This window comes from Leptopilina boulardi, unplaced genomic scaffold, assembly GCF_019393585.1.
Source record: "Leptopilina boulardi isolate dan_hultmark-lab unplaced genomic scaffold, ZJU_Lbou_2.1 LbouV2_202, whole genome shotgun sequence".
Lineage (NCBI taxonomy): Eukaryota > Metazoa > Arthropoda > Insecta > Hymenoptera > Figitidae > Leptopilina > Leptopilina boulardi.
Genome location: NW_026137755.1, coordinates 735639 through 759463, shown reverse-complemented (window position 1 = coordinate 759463; position 23825 = coordinate 735639). Strand labels below are relative to the sequence as shown.

Below are 23825 nucleotides of genomic sequence, written 5' to 3'. Positions count from 1 at the left end.
TTGAGTTTAAGAAGAACAATTTTTTTTTGTTCATTGTCAGACACATGTTGGTGAGTAGTGGTCCAAATTTGACACCGGAACAGTGGGAAGTTTGCGGTGTGGCTTGTTATAGAGCGTGCTCGCATTCTCTTCAGGAGTTACATCAATTGACAATGGCTTTTTCGCCACGTTCAGAATCTTTTTACGGTGACGTTGCCCAAGTGAAGGTAGCGGCACGTCGTGATGTTTCGGCTGAAGAATCGGAACGTTTACGACAACTTGCTTCACAGGTCTGTAATAACATTTTTCTAAGTAGAGTCATTTTTTTAAAAAGTACATTTAAAAGAGCCGCAGTAAATTTTTGATATCCACGCCAGTCTTTATTTATAATATAAACTGCGCCTGTGATTCTGCTATAAAGACGGTATTTATAGGATATAATTCTAAGATTCATATCAATATACATACATACGCATTCTTTTCAAGTTAGGCTTTCCTTCGATTAATTTCAAGCGGGAAGCACGTTCTTGCTTTATTCTATTCATAATGAAAATTTAAAGCAAATTAAATTCTTTAGGACTGACACACTCTGAAGGAAAGGACCTAGGCATTATGTCCCTTTCTTCAGAGAACGTCACAAATAATTAAAACAAAACTTTATATTAGAAAGATACTAAAAATTTTCTTTTATTGAAAAAAACTTTTCGATTTGAAAATGAAAAAACAAAAATATGTGAAATGAGCAAATGTGCTTCCCTCCTGACGTGACTTGCTCCCAGGTAAGCCAGCTGCGAGAGATATTGACTGCCATCAAGAGGCAGAGTGCGACATCACTGCTTACGACACCTTTCCAGGATACGATGACCATTGAGACGACACTGATTGATCAGCACACTACTTCCTATCCCGTCGGTTGTAGGCAGCACACGACACCCCCCGATTACACTAACACTACGTCGAACACGGGCCCCCATTGGCTCTAGTTGTCCACGGTAACTCTCGTCATGGATTTTAAAAATTTTCGATACTACCCCCCCCCAAAAAAAAACCCTTCGGTTTTCTATCCTCCTCCCTTAAAAAAAAAGATATAATATATTTTGTAGTCTTCAGAATTCAATTACGTCAATATCAGTCGTCGTCGTCGTTGAAGTTAAATGTCGGTAGGCCAAGACCTTTTGGCTTTTAATTAGTAATTCAAATTTTTTCGCTTCTTTATATTATATATTTAGATTCATTTCTATTGTCATGGAAATTAACAAATTTTCTTTTTTTTTACACTTTTCGGCTGTTTATTATTCAAAATTAAATTTTTAATTTAGAAATAAAAAAATTAGAATTTAGAAATTAAATATTTTAGAAAGCAAATTAATTAGAAATTAAATTTTTTTAGTAAGCAAATTAATTAGAGCAATAAATAAATTGTATTCATAGAAATTTGAATGACTTTTGTGTAGAATATGAGAGAAGTATAATATTATATGAATTTATTTTTTACTGGTGGAAACGGCCTGCCGATAATTTTTCGATATAATGCAGTTTTTAAATCGCATTAAAAAAAAAAAAAGAAAAGAAAAACACTTGAATGCACTCGCTGGTAGAAGGCACTCGAGATCCATTTGCAGGATTTCATTGACTGGGTCCTTCCAATTATTAAAATTTCATTCTTTCATCTTTTACATTTTTTCAAATACATATATATCTCTAAAGAAAAAAAACACGAAGGACCCTGTCGAAAGTGATTATATAGAAATCATTGCGTTTTGAAGTGGCACGGTCTTGTGAATCACCATTAAAATCCATGGCTTGAGACCATGGCTAGAATTTATTTCACTCTCTCTCTCTCACATATATATGTAATAATTTTTTTTTTCTAATTATAAATATTACACCTCTCATAGAAGAAATGCAGCTTTAGTAGTGCGCACACGTATTATTATAAACGAACAATTAAAAAAAAATCACATTTACTTATATATATTGACATTAGTCATCACATATTTGATACTCTCGTTTGCCCTTTTTTATACCAAACACTAACATAGAATTTAGAGGCTAGATTAATATTGATTTTAATACTGAATAGCATAATCGAAATCTAAAAGTGGTTTTCTAAATTCGTCTATTTAATATTTATTTAATTTCATTTTTAATTTCATTGATTTTATCTTCCAGGTGGAATAATTTTTGTTTTGTATGCCCAATATGAGACTGTCTTCAACGTGTGGATAAATTTAATCTTCCGAGAGGTTAAGATATATTCTGCGTCTGCGCAAAAGCAAACATCCTGCGCAGATGCAGATTATATCTTAACCTCACGGAGGATTAAATTTATCCACACGGTGAAAATGGTCTCATTTTGATGATCTTTTAATTAGATTTTTTTTTGTTTTTGTTTCATTAAAGAAAAGGAATATAAAAATGAAAAAAGAAAGAAGATATATTATAATAATTAAATAGGATTAGTTTAGAAAATCACAGAACGTTTTGCTTTAACAGAAAGAAATGTTTTTGCTTCTGATGACATTTCTCAATATTGTGCCCTAGGTATTCCTCCTAGAGGAACAACGAGCAGATGATAATTTAAGGTCTTCCGATGGCAGATCTTATGTCTTCCTACTATATCCCCAATCGATTGAAACAACTCTTAACCCTGATTTGTATATAATAAGAGTACATCTGAGAGCTTTAGTTGTTGGACTTGTGGTTCATCAAATGCTTCTTCATTGCATTGCAAGTGTCCTTCTTCAAGGCTTTGGTCCCCTAATGCCAAGGTAAATTTCATTTCCCCCTTTTTTTTCCAATATCTTATCTCATTTTGAAATTTCAATTTTTTCCTTCTTGAATTGTTTCAGTATTTCTCATGTGATCCTAGGTCCAATGACATCATCAAAATTACCAACATCAGCTGGCCTTGTGAATTTAAGGCCCCATCATATTGAAACTTTTCTTGCTGCTCTAGATCTTTCTTATTCGGCAGCTTTAAAGTTTGATGCACGACCAAGTCTCAAATTTCTAGTTCAAAAAGTCGCGAATTTAGAAAAGCCAGCTAATCTCTATCGACAAGCTGCAGCCTCTTGGATGATTAAAATTATGACACTTTTTGAATTATCCCTACGTGAAATTGAACGAACTAATGTTGATCTTGATAATGTGAAAGCCCTCCTGCGAATTGATTCAAAGAATCATGATAAATATTCAGATCTTGTGAAATATTTGAAATATTTACGTGTTGCATTTAATGAATTGTGTGAGACTTATTCTGCAATTGTAATGGATAAGGACGGTAGATATACACGTATTGATGGGTTTTCCGAGAGAAAAGTATTTCTCCTTGTTGCACAACCTGATGAGTACGCTGAAATTAAAGATGAACCACCGCAAGACGATGGAATTGAGGAAAATACTGGATTTACAACTGATGATGATGATCATGATGAGGATATTTATAATCCTAATGTTGAGGAAGAATTAGAGGAATTGGGTTTGAAAGTTGAAAATGAAAAGGACGAGAGACCTTTTAGACTTTCGGATTTAGCTGTTGAATATTCAACTGATTCGGGTCCTGAATCCGAACCAGAAACTGATGATTCAAGACCTGCTTCGAGATTAGGTTCAATAAATGATAGAATTGTTTATCCCGATCGATCAGGATGTACATCAAGTGAAGGATGTATTGATTCGAAAAATTCATTTACACCCGAACCACTCAAGAGTTGTTCGAGTGAGGATCAACTTACAATTAAACTAAATCCAAGATCAAAAAGTACTGTCGAGAAAAGAAAATGGAATAAAGATGAATATGAAGATGTGGAAATGGAGAGAACACCATGTAAATATTTTGAAAGAAGAAATAGTGACATTTGTATTATGTCTCGTGGAATTGATTTTGATGAAAAACTTTCTAATAAAGTTTCATTACGATCAAAATCAGCAATGGAACTTCAATCATTTGATTTAAAAAAATTGCAAAATCAATCGAGAATGAAAAATGCATTGGAATTAAATCCTTCTGATAATGTTGAAGCACTATTGGAGGATTATAAAAGAAGTAAAAGGGGTTTTAGAACGAATCCTTTTCTTGAGGACGACGATGAAAAGATGCTTGTTGCAAATCAATATATTTTCAGTCAAGTATTTGAATTTGAATTTCAAAAGAGAAGTACAATTAATAAGGACAGTGAGGCACATCGAAAAGCATGGGCTGAAACTTTAAATGCAACATTCGATTCGGTTTTGGCACTATCGGTGAGTAATTTTTTTTATATAATTGATTTTGAAATATTTTGGGTTTCTAGTTTTCTTTCTTTTTTAGAGTTTCGTGACTCTAGTCTGATATTTTTTTCGGAAAATGCTAATATAAAAAATTACCGATCTAGAAATCTACCTTACCGACTGATGGTAAAGAAAAAAATTTGAAAAATGAAAATATAAAAAATTACCGACACAGAAATCTACCTTACCGACTGATGGTAAAAGCGTTTTGAAAAAGTTGATAAAATTTCAAAAAAAATAATTCTTTACCATCAGTCGGTAAGGTAGATTTCTGTGTCGGTAATTTTTTATATTGTCATCTTTCCAAAAACTTGTTTTTACCATCAGTCGGTAAGGTAGCGCTCGCAAATAAAATTTAATTTTGCAAACGCGCATTACAAAGATAAATATTTATTTATTATAATATTTTAAGGATTAAAACTTAATTTAATACACGTAAATCGGACCCGTATAATTCGGATTCCCGCTTATATCGGATTTTCTTCCGGTTCCTTGAAATCCGATATACGTGGGTTTCACTGTATTATTAAAAAAAAAATACAAGCCGATTCCAATTTTCCAGAATACCCGCACTGATTACAGATCACAGATAATTTGAAAAGGGACAAATTATTGTTCACAGGATGAGCGATTGGCGCCGTTACTTCCGGTCCTGGTAGGCGGTGTCAGAATTTTGACGAGACACGCAACTGATCCGTCTCTAAAGCAGAGATTATCGGCTGTCTTTCAACGCATCATAACAATATATGGCTTGGCAAGTAAATAATAAGCGAAAAAATTGTTATTGAATAAATTGAAGACAAAAAAAAGAAGAAAGGAATGGATAAAAAAATAAGGAAGTTTAAAAAGAAATTTTCAATTTTTCTTTATTTGCAAAGAAAAATTTTATTCTTTGAGAATTTTTAAAAAAATTGTCTCCATTTTTATAGTCTATATTAATGAAAACTTTTGTTTGAGGCAAGTAAAAACTTTAGTTTTCAATTATTTATTTGCTTCAAATATAAGTTGTGATATTTTTATTACAACGTTGTAAATATATATATTTTATTAGATTTCATTTGAAGAAACGTTATATTAGTTTTCAACTGCAATAGCTTTTTCTATAAATAAATTTAAATGCTTTATATTAAATGTTGGTATTGTAATAACAATTTTTATTGCTCGGGCTAGTCTTTTGAAAAATGTGTATATTTAACATTAATTATTAAATTCTAATTTTTTTTCGATATGTTTTAAGAATTTGACGTGCATAAAAAAAATATCTTTAATCTAAAAGAGAAAATTTATGTATTTAGTTAGCAAAAAAAAAGAGCAATGAACAAAAAGTATATTCATAAATGTAAATCTTTATGTGCGCGTTTTTACAAAAGGGGTTAAGAGTATATTGAAATATTAATGAGAATGAGCAGAAAATTCAGTAAAAAATTTTTGAAGCATTTTCTCTCTTATTTTCTGCAAAAATATCAACAAGAATCTCTCTTTTTTTAAAAAATAATTTAAAAAATGCTATTTAACGCGCATCAGAGGACTTTACGCATGCGCGTTTAAAAATTGCGCTTGCGCGATACGAGTCTAACCTTTAAATAGTTGGCTACTTAAGTAGCCATCATTTTTTGATGATAATTTTACTTATCAAATAAATAATTTCAGAGTATGAATAAATAATGTAAGAAAAATGTATAAGATTATGGAAGATGAGCGTTATTTCGAATGCTATATATTGTAAAGTATTTCAGTATTTTTGCGATGAATGGCCATACAATAAATGACAATATACGCAAGCTGTCTTGCTTTTTGGAATATAGTGTTTGTTGTTTTATTTCTTAAAATCTAAAAATTTTTTTTTTTTTAGAACAAATTCTGTTTCTTTTTTTTCTGCTTATCTCTGTAAGACAAGATCAGTTTATTATTTATGATCTATTCTCTACTCTTACGGCTTTCGACGATTATTTATGCTCTTTGCACTTAACTGTAGTCTGTGGTTCCCTCGTAGGCGAGGGAATTGCAATGAAGTATTTGGTTTCAACAACTCGTAACTTTGTTATTCATCAAGAAAGAAAGAGAGAGAAAAGTAAGTATTTCAATGAAGGTCTATCTCGAATGGCACCATTTGATATTAATTTCATATTTAGTTTCATCTTATCATACGGTTGTTAAGTAGGATTTTTTTTTCTCCTATAAATATTTCTCATTAGCTTTTTCAAGTGTGTGACATACTTTTCATTTATGTTTATGCAAAATTAATATTTATGTTTTAACTTTTTCTTTACACTGATTTCTAATGACTTTTCTTTTTTTTTTGAAAAGAAACTAAATAATTGATAACTGAAAAAAAATTTGTAAAATTTTTTTTCTGTAAAATGGCACTCTATGAAAAATGATAAAATAAAAAAGGCTGATGAGAGAAAGAGAGAGAAAAAAAGAGATTTGAGTTTGCGTCTGCGGTTGGGCAAGCCGAGTCATCCATGTCTCGTAAAGAGAGGAGCTTACGAGCAAACGGTCGTCTTTCCTTTATTCCATGGCTTTATTTCTCATCTTCCATTGGCAGGAATTGTTTGAGGGTTGAGGTTGTAAAAATAAAATCAAAAAAAAAAAAAAATTGTACAAAATAGGTTTAGGATTTTTATTTATTGTGTCCCGCGACTATTGTCTGATATGTGTGTCATCTATTATATACACCGGATACAAAAATTTACTTTTATTTTTACTTCCACACTCTTTATATTTTGGTCACATCGTAAAGTCCAAGGAAATAAATTTTTTTTGCGGTTTTTTTTTTATTGTGTCAGAAAAAATATATAATAGTTATTTTTTTTATTAGGTGTTGACTGATTTTTTAAATCGATGTTACAAAGATTTATGACTCTTAAAGTTTAGTTAAAAAAAAATAATCGAAATATTTAAATCTTGTATAGAAATAGAAGAAATATTAGAGTTTCTGAGAAAATCGAAAGAAGGGAAAAATCAATGTTCGTCGTGTAATGTATAGTTTCTAGAGAATAAAAAAAGACAAGAATGAATATTTTGTCAAGCTGGATGAAAGGGATGATTTTCTATATGTATATATATATGGAGAGAGAGAGAGAGAGAGAGAGAGTGGAAGTAAAATATAGTTATTAGCTGTGAGCACCAAGAGAAATGGTGGATTGTATATTACAGGACTGAACTGGAGCCATGGGGTAGGAATGGTAGATTGCTAATAAAGGGAGGTCTGGCCAGACCGCAACTATCCATCGCTTCGTCACTCGCAGCAACCTTTAAATATTAAATGGAGCTCGCTACGCTCGTAAAAAGGATTATCCATGCCCTCTCAACGCCCCCAGATAAAACCATGACAATTTATCAGTTTTCTTCCAAGTCTTTCAATCTCGTTTGTTACATTCGTTCCTCTCTTTATAATAAATCAATATATTAGTTTTCCCTAACCATTACTTTTTAATTTCATGTTTAATTTTATCAATAATTTTCCTTTCATGTTTACGTCTATCACTCTATTTGTACTCTAACTCCAAATTAGTAAATTTCTACTAATTTTTAGTAAAATTACTATAAAATATAATGAAATGTAAGCAACGAAAAAAAAATTCGAGGGAGTGACGTTTTGTATTACCGATAGTGAACACTAGGAGCGCTGCCATCGCGTCACTATTTCATTAATTCAATTAGTAAAAAATATTTAAATCAGTAAAAACACTTACTAATTTTAGTTATATTTCTGCAAAATCATTAAAATCTATTAATTCTACTAATTCATTAGTAAAATAATAAAATTGAAAAAATAAAAATTATTGAAGGGTTTTTCTTTCATACGAAGACGTAAATTAACGAATTCGGCAAGATTTTTATTTCATGGAAAATATCTATGCATATGTACAACAATATATATATCGTTTCTTTTTCCCATTGAGAAGATGAGTCTAAAAATTGTATTTTTACAAAGTCCCATCTCATTTTGTGTATATATAATGTAGTTTACATTAAAAGCTTTTTTTTTTCATTTTCACTCGCACAATAGTGTCCCTCAACTCGCATTGATTTTAAAAATTCACTTTTTTTCAGAATAATTTTTCCAGAGCAATAATTTTTTATAATTTACAAAAAAAAATTTATATCACACTAATTTGGTTCTTTTTTTTATCACTGGTTCACTCAAATAGTCGTTTTCACAAAAAAAAAATTGGTTCTATATATATTGGATTTTGAACTATTTTTTATTCCCCCTCCTTGAAGAAGATGAGTGTCTTGCTACAAAGAAAGATAATTCGAATTAGAGAATATTTTTTTTTTTTTTTTTAGTAAGGTCGCCAAACATCATTTCTTTGTTCATTTTCTTCTCCCATAACACCAATTTCAACACGATTACTATTGATTGTAAGACTTCCACTGGCAATTGTGACTTGATCATCATTGAGATCACCATGTAGATGAAGATGAATTTGATTTTGATTGACTGTACTGTATAATTGGGGATAAAGGACCATAGGTGTTGAATTAATATAATTTTGTCCAGGATTATTGTAATAGCCTTGATAATTGGGATTATAATTGTGAGATGGTACTGGAACAGGAGTTGTTGGACCAGCAGTCCATGAACCATAGTGATAACCTGGACTTGTACTTCCGGTTCCTCCACTAGCAAAAATTTCAGGATCACTAGGCTTTCCAGAAACTAGGGGTATTGTATTTGTTGTAGCTCCATGACTAGGGTACATGGTCACGCAGTTTGGAGTGTAAGCGTCCTGCTGACCATCTGATGGAAGAACTGCAAAACAATTTTATTTTTCAAATTATAAAAATACAAAATAAATAAAATATACATCCTGGATTGTAGTTGAAAAATTTTTCTAATATATTTAGCAAAACTATCCTTTAACGAAATTAAAATTTTTTTTTTTAATTTAAATTTCGCGCCCAGACTACTTTACCGACAGTACATAGACTGGAAACTCAAAGATTAAATTGCCACAGTTGTAAAGAATGGAAATTCAGTGAAATAAAAGTTATGCAACACTTTGCAAATTCTTTTTGTTATTCATAAAGTTGATTTCGAATTTTAATTCCTTTCTTTTTATTATTTACAGTTAAATAATCGCGATTATAATTTAATAAATATATAATATGCAATATTTATTTTCCTCGAAAACTGATTAGGGGAATGTTAATAAAAATTTTCATATATGTGAATCATTCTTAATAATATCAATTTTGTGAGAAAAATGATTTAATTAACGTTTAATAATTAATTTTTTTTCTAAATTAATTATTATTAACTAAATTATGGCCTATAATTTGGAGTTAATTTTTGAGAGGGGGTAAGACTAATTTTGAACTTACCAGTGGGTAAAGGTACTGGTTCTGTGGTAGGGTGATGTGCTAGAGACTCCCCAGGGTATGAAAATGCCCCACCTGGAATTGGTGAATAGGAACCACCACTTCCTGGTGGTGCTGGATAAGATGGTGCGGTTGCCGTATATGACCAATCTGTTGTACTTGTACTTGTGTCTGTAATCAAATTTATTACATTCTCAAATAATTGCTTCTTAAAATTTATATAGAAATTTCTTCTAAATTTGCTTTTTATTTTAATTATTTTATTATATTTTAATTATTTTATTATGTTTTAATTATTTTATTATATTCTAATTATTTTACTACATATATTGCGTTTATATTTTGAGCCGTGTTAATCAACCATATATAAATAAAGCCACTAATAATTATTGGAAATTATTTAAAATATATAATCGGTCATGAATGAAATTTCGAGTGAATAATGTGGAAAAGATTAATTACAATGAGTCATCAGCATTAAAACGATGCGGAAGGATAAACGATTGTTGGAATCGAGCGATGAACGCGAACTGTATAATATGTGTGTGTCATTTTAATAAAATTATAACAAATAAAAAGTAATCAAATTTCTGGAAAGTCCCCGATAATTAAAAGTTATTTAAGAAAAAAAATTGTTGTTTCATTTATATTGAATAAATACATAATTATTTTTAATTCTCTTGTGACTAAAAATAAAACTGAAATTGTTAAAGTACTACTTAGGCACTAAGTACTAAGTAGATACTAATCAGATATAGTTATTAGGTACTTAGTAGGTATTGATAAAGTACTAATTAAGTACTAAAGATGTATTAAGTAGGTTTTATTTTTAAAAAGCTAATTTTATAAATTAAAATAAAATTTTTTATTTTTAACAGAAAAATCGCAGAAAAAATCTGACGATAAATGATGAATCAATATTAGGTTTTGTGAAATCGATAAAATTTTTGATGATTTAAACTATATGAAACTGTGCGTTGACTAGTGGAAAGTACGCGCTTCGTAGACTGTCACTTTCGATGCAAGCAAATGACAAAACTCGATTCTCAAGGGCAAAGCATAGTTTCTGGTGAATCCCCTTTTCTTCATAATAATATTGTCGCTGGCGCGAGATAATTTTTAAATGAGATTCGTATATATTCATCATTCTTCTCAGCGACTAATGTAGAGAAAAGATTTCCCTGATCTTTGTCAGTGATTATTTTTGCTAATTTTTAGCTAAACATAAGCTAAATATTACATAGGGTGTTTTATTGTTGGCAAAAATGGCTGACTATTATTTAAAAACAGTTTAATATTAGCTAAGCAAGCTAAATATCAGCTAAATATTAGTTAAGGTTGCCAAATATTAGCTAAATATTAGCTAATATAGCTAAATACCAGCTTAACATTTGTTAGGGTGACTAAATTTTAGCTAAATATTAGATAATATGGCTAAATACCAGCTAAATATTAGTTAGAGGTGCTAAATATTAGCTAAATATTAGCTAAGGTCGCCAAATATTAGCCAAATATAGCTAAATACCAGCTAAATATTAGTTAAGGTAACTAAATTTTAGCTAAATATTAGATAAGATGGCTAAATACCAGCTTAATATTAGTTAACGTTGCTAAATATTAGCTAAGATGGCTAAATATTATCTATAACAGCTAAATATTAGCAAAATTGACTACATATTTTCTCTTATTTACCAACGTAGACTAATAAATAAAAAAATGAACATTATAAATTTTTATTTACAAGAATTAAAAAATATTTTAATATAATTTACATTCTTTTAATTAACTCTTGCTGAATGTATTGTATGGCAATTATTGTGTAATGACAAGAATGGCGAAAGATTATAATGAACCAAAAGAACAATAATTAAACTTTTCTCTAATAATATGGAAATTGATTCCAAGTTATTTGAAAAAGATTTATATTTCCTGCTTAGAAATGAGGCTATATTGCTTATGTGGAAATTCGCAGTTCACGGAAGGGACAACATAATCATGCTTAGAGACTTATACATATATATATATAGGTATATATATATATATATACTGACGTAGCAAACTTTTTAAGAGACACAAGAATCTGTCATAATAAGTAATTCATATTCACAGGAAATTCCTTCGCTACTTAATTTCTCAGAATTATTTTTAAATAGTTTTATGAATAACACTTTTTTTTACAATATTTATTTATATAGTTAATATTTCACTCAATGTGATTAAATAATTTTTTTGAAAGAAAATAAAAGAAAAGTATGGAAAAAAATTTATAAATTTAATAATTATAGGTATTGTAATTAAGTGTTAATTTATATTTAATTATAAGTTAAAGTTATTATAATTATCATATTATTGTAATAATTATAATTATTATACTATTTTGTAAATCTCAATCAAGGAAATGAACAATTTTGTATCTTTTCTAAAAATAAAACAAGTTGATGTTATACATTTACAAACATGGATAAATCTTGTTAAGTCATGGTCCATCTGACTCATGTTCATCATAAGCAATAATACAAGAGGAAACATTTAGGGTCATTGTTTATATACATAGAATTGGCATAGAAAAATATAATTTTTAAACAAAAGAGAATTTTTTTTTTAGTTACAAAAGAACAAAATGAAGCAATTTTTAAAAATTGTAATTAATGTAAAAGAAAACGGATTAAAAGAGGAAGTCTTGTAGAAATAAAAATTGATTATCAATTCTTCAAATTTAAGAAAAAAAAATTGAAATGGAAGAGAAACCGCCTACTACCGGGTATAAGGTTGATGTCGTGGATCCTGAAAACTGGTAAAACTGACGTTATACGCCTACCGTCGGAAGGTCGGGGTCGTTCTGAAATTCTCAAAGGGGACCGCTCCTCGCGTCCCGATGTATATATGTATATAGATATATATATGTGTATATGTGTACGAAAAAGGCGTCCGGGAGTGATTACCTAAATCGGTCCATATCTCGCCCGCAATTACCGGAACAACAATAACAAAACACAGCCACGTAGAATGGAAGGAGTAGTAAAGGACCATCTGTTGGATAATAATAATTCAGTATCTTCAAGGAAGAGGATGAAGAAACAATCTAAATGCAATATAACCATGATAGAGAAAGAAGGAAAGAAAGAAAGAAGCAAAAGAAGAACAAAACTGAGATCAGAAGAGTTAGAGAGGATGTAAAGAAAAGGAACTCTAAACGTTCCAATAGCCCCAAAAGGGGCCATCTCTTATTATCGATCTTATTATTTCGTTCGTTTCCTTTCAATTCGCCTCTTTTCACCTTCAGAAAAGTGCAAAAACAGCCTCCAGGACATTATGTACAATTTTTTTTTTTAAAAACTAAAAAATTGCTTTCCTTTTCTTCTTCTTTTGTTTAAGGTTATAACTATATTTTTATATTGCAGACAAATAGCACAAAATATTGCATTAATATTGCGTGACAATATTGCCTGGAAAATAGTACGGTAATATTGTTGCAACATTAATTTTTTTCCTGGCAATATTACCAAGCAATATTCCGATGAAATTGCCTGAAAAAATTACGGCAATATTGTTGTAACGTTGATTTTGTTCTCCGGCAATATTGTCAAGCAATATTCAAATTGCCTGGAAAAATTGCGGCAATATTAAGGCAATATTGTATAAAAATTGCGTATATTGTACGACAATATTTTTGCAAAATTGATTTTATTCACTGGCAATATTGCCAAACAATATTTAGGTAAAATTTCCTGGAAAAATTACGGCAATATTGAGGCAATATTGATTTTGTTCTGCGGCAATATTGCCAAACAATATTTAAGTAAAATTGCCTGGAAAAATTACGGCAATATTGCTACAATATTGATTTTGTTCTCCGGCAATATTGCCAAGCAATATTCAAATAAAATTGCCTGGAAAAATTATGGCAATATTGTCGCAAAATTGCGAATATTGTACGGCAATAATGAGGCACCTATCAATTTAAAGATTAACGGAAAGGAAATTTTTTTTTTTAATGTAATGATATATAGGTATGGTTTATAAATATACACAATATATAATGCATTTTGTGCTGGGGGGGGGGGGGTTAAAGAAAGAAACTAAGAAACGACGAAATAACGGCGGTCAATGGACGCTTCGTTAAGTAGATGGCTGGTCGGGGACTAAGCACCAAAACCACCTCGCTGTGGTTTCACACCCACAGAGCGGTAGTAAACAGCTCGGTCGAAGTTCCTTTGGTCAGGACTCGTGCGTTTCTTCGGTCAAGAGGTACACGCGGTTTCATCAATTGTAGTGTACGAAACCCAAAAAGACTTCCGGACGCCAAACCAGTTAAAAAGTCGATTGAGGAATTGTATATATATATAACCAATCGTCAATATTCCCAGGTGTTTGGAATCTTTTTTTAACGATATAATATCAATTCAATATTATATTATTTTGTATGAAAAAAAATTCCTCTTCCCCCTTCAACAATGACATGACAATGTTGCGAATATTGCAAGGAAATATTGAGATAATATTGTCACAATAATGCGAATATTATACGGCAATATTGTTGCAACATTGATTATTTTCGTTTGGCAATATTGTCAAGCAATATTGAGATAAAATTGCCCGGAAAAATGATGGCAATATTGTCGCAAAATTTCGTATTTTGTATGGTAATATTGTTGCAACATTGATTTTTTTCGATGGCAATATTCAGATAAAATTGCCCCGAAAAATTATGGCAATATTGTCGCAAAATTTCGTATTTTGTATGGTAATTTTGTTGCAACATTGATTTTTTTCGATGGCAATATTGACCAAGAAATATTCAGATAAAATTGCCCGGAAAAATTACGGCAATATTGCAGAAATCTTGGCAATATTGCCAAGAAATATTCAGATAAAATTGCCCGGAAAAATTACGACAATATTGCAGAAATCATGGCAATATTTCTGCAATTTCAGTTGGTGTGGTTCTTTTTCTCAAAAAAAAAAAAAAAAAAAAAAAAAAATTTCCAAATATTATAAAATATTTCTTTTCTAAATATTAATTCAAACGCTTTCTCGCTAAAGCAAGCGTGAACAACATAAAGCTTTAAGTTTCTATAATATAGTAATATAGCATATAATCATTGATTCAGTTCTGGTCTATGAGCGTGATGTTCGATGATCTGGTCTGTTGACTATGGATTCGCTCGATTTTCTTCTAATTCGTCTGATGGTAGTGCAGGAAAAAAAAGTTGAAAAAAAGAAATTAAAAACAAAAAAAAAAAAAAAACTAGTCCGCGAGCACGTCGCGAGATCTCGTCGTCCCTCAGATGAGAAACATTATATCCCTCTCGAGACGAGATACTTTATATAAGAAATCGTTGATGGTAAGCGATACGCATTGGCTGTCAAGAGTTTCCTGAGTGATCCTGTATTATACATGCGTATGCATAAGACTTCTTGCTTTAACGGTAGGTGTATATCGATATACTATATTTTTAAATATATATATATATGTATATATTGACAAGAGTATATTGCAACAACGCAATATCGACTTACGTTACACGACCGAGCGAGCATCTATCTCGGTGGGAACCGAAGCCCCACGTGCTTTATCCAAAGAAATTTTCTTCTTTTCTTTGTTGCTTCTTGTACGTACCAAATTCCATTTCTTCTATTTTTGGATTAATATTTTTTTATTAATTAATTTTTTAAATAATTTTTTTTTTAATTTATAATTAAATTTTCCTATTTAATCCCTGGATAATAAAATATTAAAAAGAGATTTAATTTTAGAAATAGAGATAATAGTGACGATAAAAAGAAATTAAAATTACTAATTTAAATTAATAAAATTTATAATCTCAAATGGGTTTAAAAAAAAGAAAATTATTTTTTTCCCAGATAAACCGTGTTGCACACACACATATTTATATATTTTATAGCCGTTGTCAGCAATTACTCTTCATGTACTACAGTTTCCGGACACGCTATACCATCCCATTCATGGCTATTCACTTCATTCACCCTCGAAATTGCGCGCAAAGGAGAGAGACTTTGTCTGATCAGGGTTGAATGAAGTTAAGAAGATTGTACAGGAGAAGAAGAAGGGAGAATCATCTCTCTCAGAAGAAACTCAGAGAAAAGACAATATAAATAAAAAATAAAGATCAGAAAACAGGAAAGGGAGCAGATTCATGTACTCTTTCTTATCTTCTTCTTCTTCTTATTTTTCTTGTTTTCTTTTTCTTTTTTTTTTTTGACTAAGCCTCTTCATTGTGTACCAATGCCAATTTCGTATATAGCGTGCGTGAATTTCGTGGCAGTTTTAGCACAGAAGAATATATAATGACTGATAATAAAAAAAAGAAGAGAATATTCTAATAACTAAAATTAAAAATAAAATATTTTAAAATTAAAAAAATTATAATTTAAAAAAAAGAAGTTTAAATTTAAAAAAATAGATTGAAATAAAATAAATATTTTTAAGAAGTTGAAATTCAAAAAAAATACAAAAAAATTTAGATTGCGTTTAATTGATTGTAATTTAAAAAAAAGGTAGGGGGGGGGATAAGAAACGAGAAAATAGGAAGGAAAGTTCAATTTACGGAGATAAAACAATAACGGAACCGTCTTGATTCTGTAGGAAACGTCCAACTTTTTATTTATTTATTTTTTGACATTTCTTAGCATTCGAATTTAATTGATTGCCAATCAGTGGCCCCAATTGAAGCGTGATTAATTGATTTAGCTCTCGCTTTCACTACAAATTTCTGTAGATATAAAACTAAAGCATTTCTTTTTATTGTAATGTATAAATTTTTCGATTAATGAAATAATTTGATTGAATCAAATAAATTGTTTGGTTGATTCAAACAAAAAAAAAGTTCGGTTAATTAGCAAATTTAAAAAAAAAATTTCTTTTTAAATTTGTCACTAAGAAATGTATTATTGTTTATTATTATTATTATTTTTCTTTTTTTGGCAATAAAAAGATAATCTTTTCAAAGATAGAAAGTTAGAAACGATCACCGACTGACACTTAATAATAGAGATTAAGAGACTAAGGCCTTCAGAAAAGAATTATTCTTCCTCATTTTCAAAATTGTATTCCCTCTTAGTCGGAAAAATATTTCACGGTTTTTTTTTGTTCAAAGTAAAAAAATAAAAAAATTAATTTCCATCATTTGTTAATAAAAGAGTTAAAATGTCAACAGTTACCTCAATCAACGCTAATTGCCAATGAAATATATTTCGTGGCAAAGGCTTATTTACACACTGGCCGCACTATTTGTTTGTGGTCAATTATTTTTGTCGCCGCAAAAGAATTCATTTGATTTTATATTTATTTACGGTTAAAGAAAACAATTTCATGGTATAGTCTACTTGACAAAGACTTTATATAGGTTATATATTATGTATAGGAATTTAACAATTTATTACAAAAATATTAAAAAAATATTGTTCGAATGGAAATGAAATTATTGATAAGCTGATGGTCATGAATGAGTGAGTAAGTGTGAAAAAAACATTTCTACCCAATTTTCGAAGATGAGTAAAGAAGAGTACAGGATTCATGATTCAAGTTCCACGAAACGATAAAGGATGTGCTTTCTTTCTTCCTATATAGTAATTCCTCTCACGCATGACTGAATGCATCAAGTTCACATGCACTGATCGAACAATAAAAATAAGATCTTCCTGCTTCTTATAAATTACTTTACAATAATATTTTTAAAAAAACAATTTTTCCCTTAAGAAAATAAATAATAAATAAATAATAATTTTTACATTTAAAAATTTTTATCGTAAAAGAAGAAAAAAAGAAATAGCTTATTTTTTTTATTTTTTCTGTTATTCTTTTGTTACAGTTTGATTTCCTTTCGACACAACCGGTCCAATGTACTGAAAGCGAGATTACAAGCATTTCGTGTAGAAGTTGAAAAAACAAAAAAAAAAAAAAAATATTACGAAAAAAAAACAGCCAAAAACTCGAAAAAAATAAAGACGAAGAACAGGGCTTCCTTTCGCTCCTAATTCAGGTTTACCCGGTCACTACTTCCGTTCGAGAGTTCGTCGGCTGAATGGAGAAAAGGGGGGAACACCAGATTCTTGGAGACCGGATGTGATGAGAAGACTCAATCTTTTTTTTTTTTCATCTTTCTTTTCTTTCAATCTTTTCTTCCTAGTTCTTCATTTCGTCTTCTTTTACATTATCAATTAATTAAAGGTTTCATATTTATGAATTGTTGAAAAAAAAATTCGATTCTACTTTTTGAATAAAAAAAGGTTCTCTTTTGCATTTTCTACTGATGTTTAGGTAATGTAAATATTTGATTTTATTTATTTAATACTATAATGAACAAAATTTTTTAAATTAATTTTGGGAATTCCGCGATATAGTTTCACAAATGTGATCTATTTTCGCGAATTCTGCGACCTAGTTTCGCGAATATCGTGACCTTATTTCACAAACTTCGCGAATACCGTGATCTGATTTTACAAAATCTTTGACCTTATTTCGCGAATATTGTAATTTAGTTTTGCGAATTCCACGACTTAGTTTCGCGGATGCCGTGATCAAATTTCGAGAATTCCGCGACCTAGTTTCGTAAATTCCACAACTTAGTTCGCGAATTTCTCAACCTAGTTTCCCGAATACAGTGATCTACTGTCGCGCAATTTTTGACGTAATTTTGCGAATTCCGCGAATTAGTTTCGCGGATATTGTGACCTAATTTTGCGAATTCCGCGATCTAGTTTCGCGAATACCGTGATTTAATTTTGCGAATTCCGCGACTTAGTTTCGCGGATATCCTGACTTAAGTTGGCCAATTCTGCGGACTAGCTTCACGGATATTGTGACCTAATTTTGCGAATTCCGCGATCTAGTTTCGCGAATACCGTGATTTCATTTTGCGAATTCCGCGACATAGTTTCGCGAATACCGTAACCTAATTCCGTGATCAAGTTTCGCGAATACCGTGATTTAATTTTGCGAATTCCGCGACATAGTTTCGCGAATATCGTTACCTAATTCCGCGAACTAGTTTCGCGGATATTGTGTAATGTCTAATTTCGCGAATACCGTGATTTAATTTTTCGAATTCCGCGACCTAGTTTCGCGAATATTGTGACCTAATTCCGTGATCTAGTTTCGCGAATACTGTGATTTAATTTCCTGAATTCCGCGATCTTGTTTCGCGTATATCGTGATCTAGTTTCGCGAATACCGTTGTTTAATTTCGCGAATTCCGTGACCTTGTTTCGCGTATATCGTGATCTAATTTCGCGAAAAAAATTATATATTTATATATTCTATATATGTATGTAAAGAGATGATGAACGAGACATTAAGATGGACAGTAATGGGAACTATGATTTGGTGGAATTATACGCGTATAGCTATATATATAGTGGCGGCAGGTACGAACTTCAGTGATATATAAGTACAAGCTGTGGCAAAAAAGGTGGATGGGCAAAATCTTTTCTCGGCTTGCGAGATGTGGGTTTCTCACGATCGGACGAATGTGGCAGCCTTTAATACTGCCGCAAAGTGCAATGTCGTTTACGGTTTAGCAAAGTAACGGAAGGGCGGGGGGGGGGGGAAGAAGCGCGAGACGAATGGAGAATGAGACGAGCGACTCGTTATTACGTGGCCGAGAAAATGTGCATACGTAAATGTTGATGCATATTACAAATGCATACAAACACTCCTACTATATAACATACGTATATATATATATATAGATGTGTTTTACGGCTACTTGCTGTGGCGCCATTTTCAAATCCATTTATACTCTTTTTCACTGTTTCATCTCTCTTATAATAAGAATATTTATTTTTTTCCGTAAATATTTTTTTATAAAATTTTTATTCAAAATGCTTATTTCAACATTTTTTTTTCTAAAAATAATAAGAGTCTGCTTAATTAAAATTAAATTTAAAATTTGCTTTTTAATTATAACTCTCATGATTTAAATTAAAAATGATCATCCCGCCCTTCTTTTTTTGGGTTGATCGATTAATATATTACCGCAACTTTATTTCAAAAGCAACAAAAGTGATGTTGATTTGGGAGCAATTTTGAATTTCGGAAATTGAACTGAAAACTAATTTTTACTGTAGTGTGAGAAAACAATACAGAAAAGTGGCATATCATTTCCTGTGCAATGGTCCGAAAACAATATTGTCATCGCGTGGGAAAAACGAGAAGTCGATCAAATTCAATTTGATCAATTCAATCTTGAACATTTCTTTTCATTCATTCCTGTTTTTTTTTTTTTTTTTATTTAATGATTTATCTTATTCGAATATGCATTCGTGCTTATCCTTATATACAAAAAAAAAAAAAAATAATTATATATACTCTATTTTTACTATTATATTATTAAATTTATTTTACATTTGTAACCATGTAAACTTGGTGGAAAATCCATGGAAATTATATGGAAAATTTTGTTAAATTTCTATGAATTCTTTTTTTTTAGAAAAAAAAGTGACGCAGAATTCGTTTGGGATATAATTATAAAATTGTAATATATAAATAACAATGGGAAATTAAATTATCGCTTTTTTTATACTATCTTTTAAATAATATCTGTGTTTGAATAAATATTACGAAAACAAAATTTATGAAGGAGCTCAGGGCATTTATCGCGGTCTTTTTAAGCGGTTACCATGGGCTTCCTTAAGCTGTTTCGTTGCATTACGTGTCTGATTAAACGAAACTTAAGGATGTTGTTCCAGGATATGCGATAAGTATATATGGCACGATAAAAATATTTATAAAAAAAAAAATTGAGTAGCTTCATTTGAAAAACGTCTTCAATTGACTTTGTATATTTTAATTTTTGATAATACAAACTTAATTACTTATTTCCAAGTAGCATGTAATATTACCCTAACATCACAGTGGTATTATTAGTATTACTAGTATTACTAATTATTAGTATTATTAGTATTAGTATTACTAATTATTAGTATTAGTATTACTAATTATTAATATTTGTATTACTAATTATTAGTATTATTAGTATTAGTATTACTAATTATTAGTATTACTGTAACATTATTGTAATATTACACGTAATATTGGTGAAATATTAAACGGAATATTGAGAGAAATTTTGTTTAAAGAAAAAATCAACGCTAGTGGGATTCGAACTCCAAACCTAACGCACACAAGTCGGAGGTCTTAACCAATAAACCAATCTGATCTGCAGTATTTAAATATTTTTTTTGCTAGTATCACGTGCTACTTAGGTTTATGAATATTCTTTTTCAAAAAAATTTATAACTTTTTTAGAATTTTTCTAGTAACAGTTTTTCTTAGCAAAAAAAAAACGATAATTTCGAGAGATAACAAAAATTATGAATTTCTACTAAATAAGATGCATTTTATAGTAAACTCGGAGAGAGTGCAGATAGTTTCATAATGTTCCAAAGCATAATATTAAAGCGAGAGAGAGAGGGGGGGGGGGCTAAAACTATTGCTCATCCTTTAGAATCAAAAAGTATATATATATAAGAGAATCGTGAAACCGGGCTTTTCTATTGGTTGTTGACTTGAACGGTGAAGTAAATAAGTAGCAGAGAAACAACAACATTCGTGGCAGACGACAGTGCCGACGGATTTACGAGTTTAATTAAGTTCTGCGGTCGCATTTGTCATTTTAGCAGGCATCGAATACTCGTTTATGACTATAAGACTCGCTCGCGAACTTTACTTTTCTATTCGAAAAAAAAAGAAAAAAATTTCAAATATAATTACATAATGAAAATCAAACAATTTTATAAATACAAATCTAAATAATTGCCTTATTATAGTCATATAAATTATTATTCTAATTATATGATTTTGTTTCTAAGATTCAATATTTATTTTCAAAAAAATAATAAATAACATTCATTTATTTAATTCCTAGGGCTAACAAATCCAATTGCAAAAAATGTATTACTTTAATTTTTTTAAATAAAAAAATTATTAAATAAATTTTTTTTATCCCCTCTAAAGGGGTGAGTATAACTGAAACTTGTTAAAAAGTTGAAGAGTTATAAAAAAAAGTTGAAAACATTACTTTGTTGTAGAAAGTTAGAATACTTTATGTATAATTTAAACTTTGTTTCAAGAATGGTGGTTGTGCGTTTAAGGGTTTACTTTCTTAAAGAGGGTTGAGAGGTAATTAGGAAAGTGTCACACACACTCCTATTGCGACACCCTTGTGTCGCAGCTCGACAACCCCTATCATAACCTATCACGAGGTTATTAACATGTGGATGCCTAAATTCCAATATTACAGGAGATAACACACACTCCTGGGGAAAGAAAATCTCTAAAAATATGTCTTGTTCAATTTTTCAATTCTTTTAATTCCCATTGAATAATGAAAATTTGGAACTAAAATTTTATTTTATTAAATTTTATTTTATTAAATTTGATTTTATTAAATTTTGAATTTGTAATAATTTTTGAAAAATATTATGGCATTGTAATAATTTTACAATTTCTTTTACTAGGGAATTTCATTTATCTCTTTCTTCATTCATATTTAGCTTCAACCTTTCTTGACATTGCAATTCGCTCTCAAACACATAATCTTCCAAGAGTATATAAAAATAAAATCTTCCAAGAGACGAGAGATAGAGCTTTTTATGCGACTAAAAAAGAATAAATTCTATGTCGCATAATTTTAGAAGATGCAAACCTCGCGGTAAGAAGAGATATAGCCAATTTAAAGAAGTGGAAAAAAAATTATGATAAACTAGAAGGTGTGGGAGATAGAAAAAAAAGAATATATACGTGAGAAAGGCGAAAATTGTTTCTTTAGGCCGCAAAAAAAGATTTTATCTTTTTAGTTTGCTATAATATGAGATGATAAATAGATGACGAAATTTTATACAGTTTTTTGTATATAGTTATCCTTTTGTTCATAATATTCAGAATTTCTATTTAAAGATTTTTTTTATAATCTCTTTATTTTGAGAGAAAGGAAATGAATGCTATCAAGAATTATAATTGTCTTTTGAAACAATTGTCATAGGAAATGATTTGCATCTCAAGATGCAGTGTTTCTTTTACTCACGAATATGAAAAAGATTATATAAAAAGATAAATTGTTTTAATAGTAAGAAAGATTTTTTTTTTTTTTTAGAAAAGTCTTTAAGAAAACCGTCCGAATTGAACTAATTTTTATTGAAAAAAAGGTTTTCAAAATACTATTTTTTTTTTTTTTGTTTAGGGATTTCAATTTTATTCGTGCATGTCATTTGGCTAAGCATAAAATTCTATACCCTCGTAATCATCTATATCACATCAATTTTGCGCACCCATCAATAAATTCCAGATTGAAAAGAAGAGTCAGTATAATCGGTTCAACAAGATGCTTTTAGCACCAGCTTATTTTAGTTATACAGGTGGAAGAGAGATGAGGAAAGATTGAAAGAAGATTTGGTTGTGAAAGATGAAACGTAGACGTAGAAGCAGACAGAAGGAGTCAGAATGTACAATCATTTGTGATTGTTTGACACCCCATAATCAGCGTCCTTATATACCCCTTTCTTTTTTAGAATGGTATACCCATCAAGAGCGGCTTCTCGCTCTTCTCTTCACTTTATATTATATACTTTTGTCTTCCTGATCCTTCATCTTTTTCTCTCTTTTCATTTCCTCCCTCTCCTTCTTTCTCTCTCTCTCTCTCTCTCTCTCTCTCTCTCTCTCTCTCTCTCTCTCTCTCTCTCTCTTCTTGCTTCCTCTATATATATATTTTCTCTCTTAAAAGATCCTCCCTTGTCTCTCGCACTGATTATGCTTGCTCTTTGTCTGCCTCTCGTGAAAATATCTCTTTGCTACTATACCACTGCCAGGGCTCATTACACCGATCACGACTCGAAAGAGAGAAATACGAAGAACGGACACGGTTATATTATAAGAGACAGAAATAATGCTCACTTCCCTTTTTTTCTCACCCGGTGTATATATACCTTTTGCTTCGAGGTCGCGTTCTATACCCTCCTCGCAATAAGAAGGCGCACATTCTTCAAATAATACTATACTATGTCTCCGAACAAAGTTTTCTTCTCAGTTTTCTAATTTTATCTATTTTTTTTTGTTGTAAAAATAAAAATCTTTTTATGTTTTGTTAAAAATCAGAAAACAATTGTATTTTCAATTTTGATATTTGGGAATTAAATAAGCGACAAACTTTAAGTTAATCAAAAAAAGAAATAAAAATGATTTCAGATTTGGCAGTATTATTGTACAGTTATTTTGAATCTTTAAC

The 23825-nt window shown here is 30.1% G+C and overlaps 2 protein-coding genes across 3 annotated transcripts in view; one reads left to right on the top strand and one right to left on the bottom strand.

Annotated features, from left to right (window-relative positions):
- The window catches only part of LOC127278392 (brefeldin A-inhibited guanine nucleotide-exchange protein 3), a 28874-nt gene extending 22819 nt beyond the window's left edge, over window positions 1-6055 (top strand). Inside the window, exons 17-20 of the mRNA XM_051300099.1 lie at window positions 41-269; window positions 2524-2750; window positions 2832-4224; window positions 4874-6055. Of these exons, the coding sequence (XP_051156056.1) occupies window positions 41-269; window positions 2524-2750; window positions 2832-4224; window positions 4874-5017 (1993 nt within the window). The 3' untranslated portion in view covers window positions 5018-6055. The remainder of the gene's footprint in view (window positions 1-40; window positions 270-2523; window positions 2751-2831; window positions 4225-4873) is intronic.
- A 2017-nt stretch (window positions 6056-8072) lies between these two features.
- Window positions 8073-23825, bottom strand: part of LOC127278391 (protein lozenge-like) — a 35650-nt gene continuing 19897 nt past the window's right edge. For both annotated transcript variants that reach the window (XM_051300097.1, XM_051300096.1), the window contains 2 exons: window positions 9586-9753; window positions 8073-9013 (listed from right to left, as the gene is read on the bottom strand). In XM_051300097.1, the coding sequence (XP_051156054.1) occupies window positions 8544-9013; window positions 9586-9753 (638 nt within the window). In that variant the 3' untranslated portion in view covers window positions 8073-8543. The remainder of the gene's footprint in view (window positions 9014-9585; window positions 9754-23825) is intronic.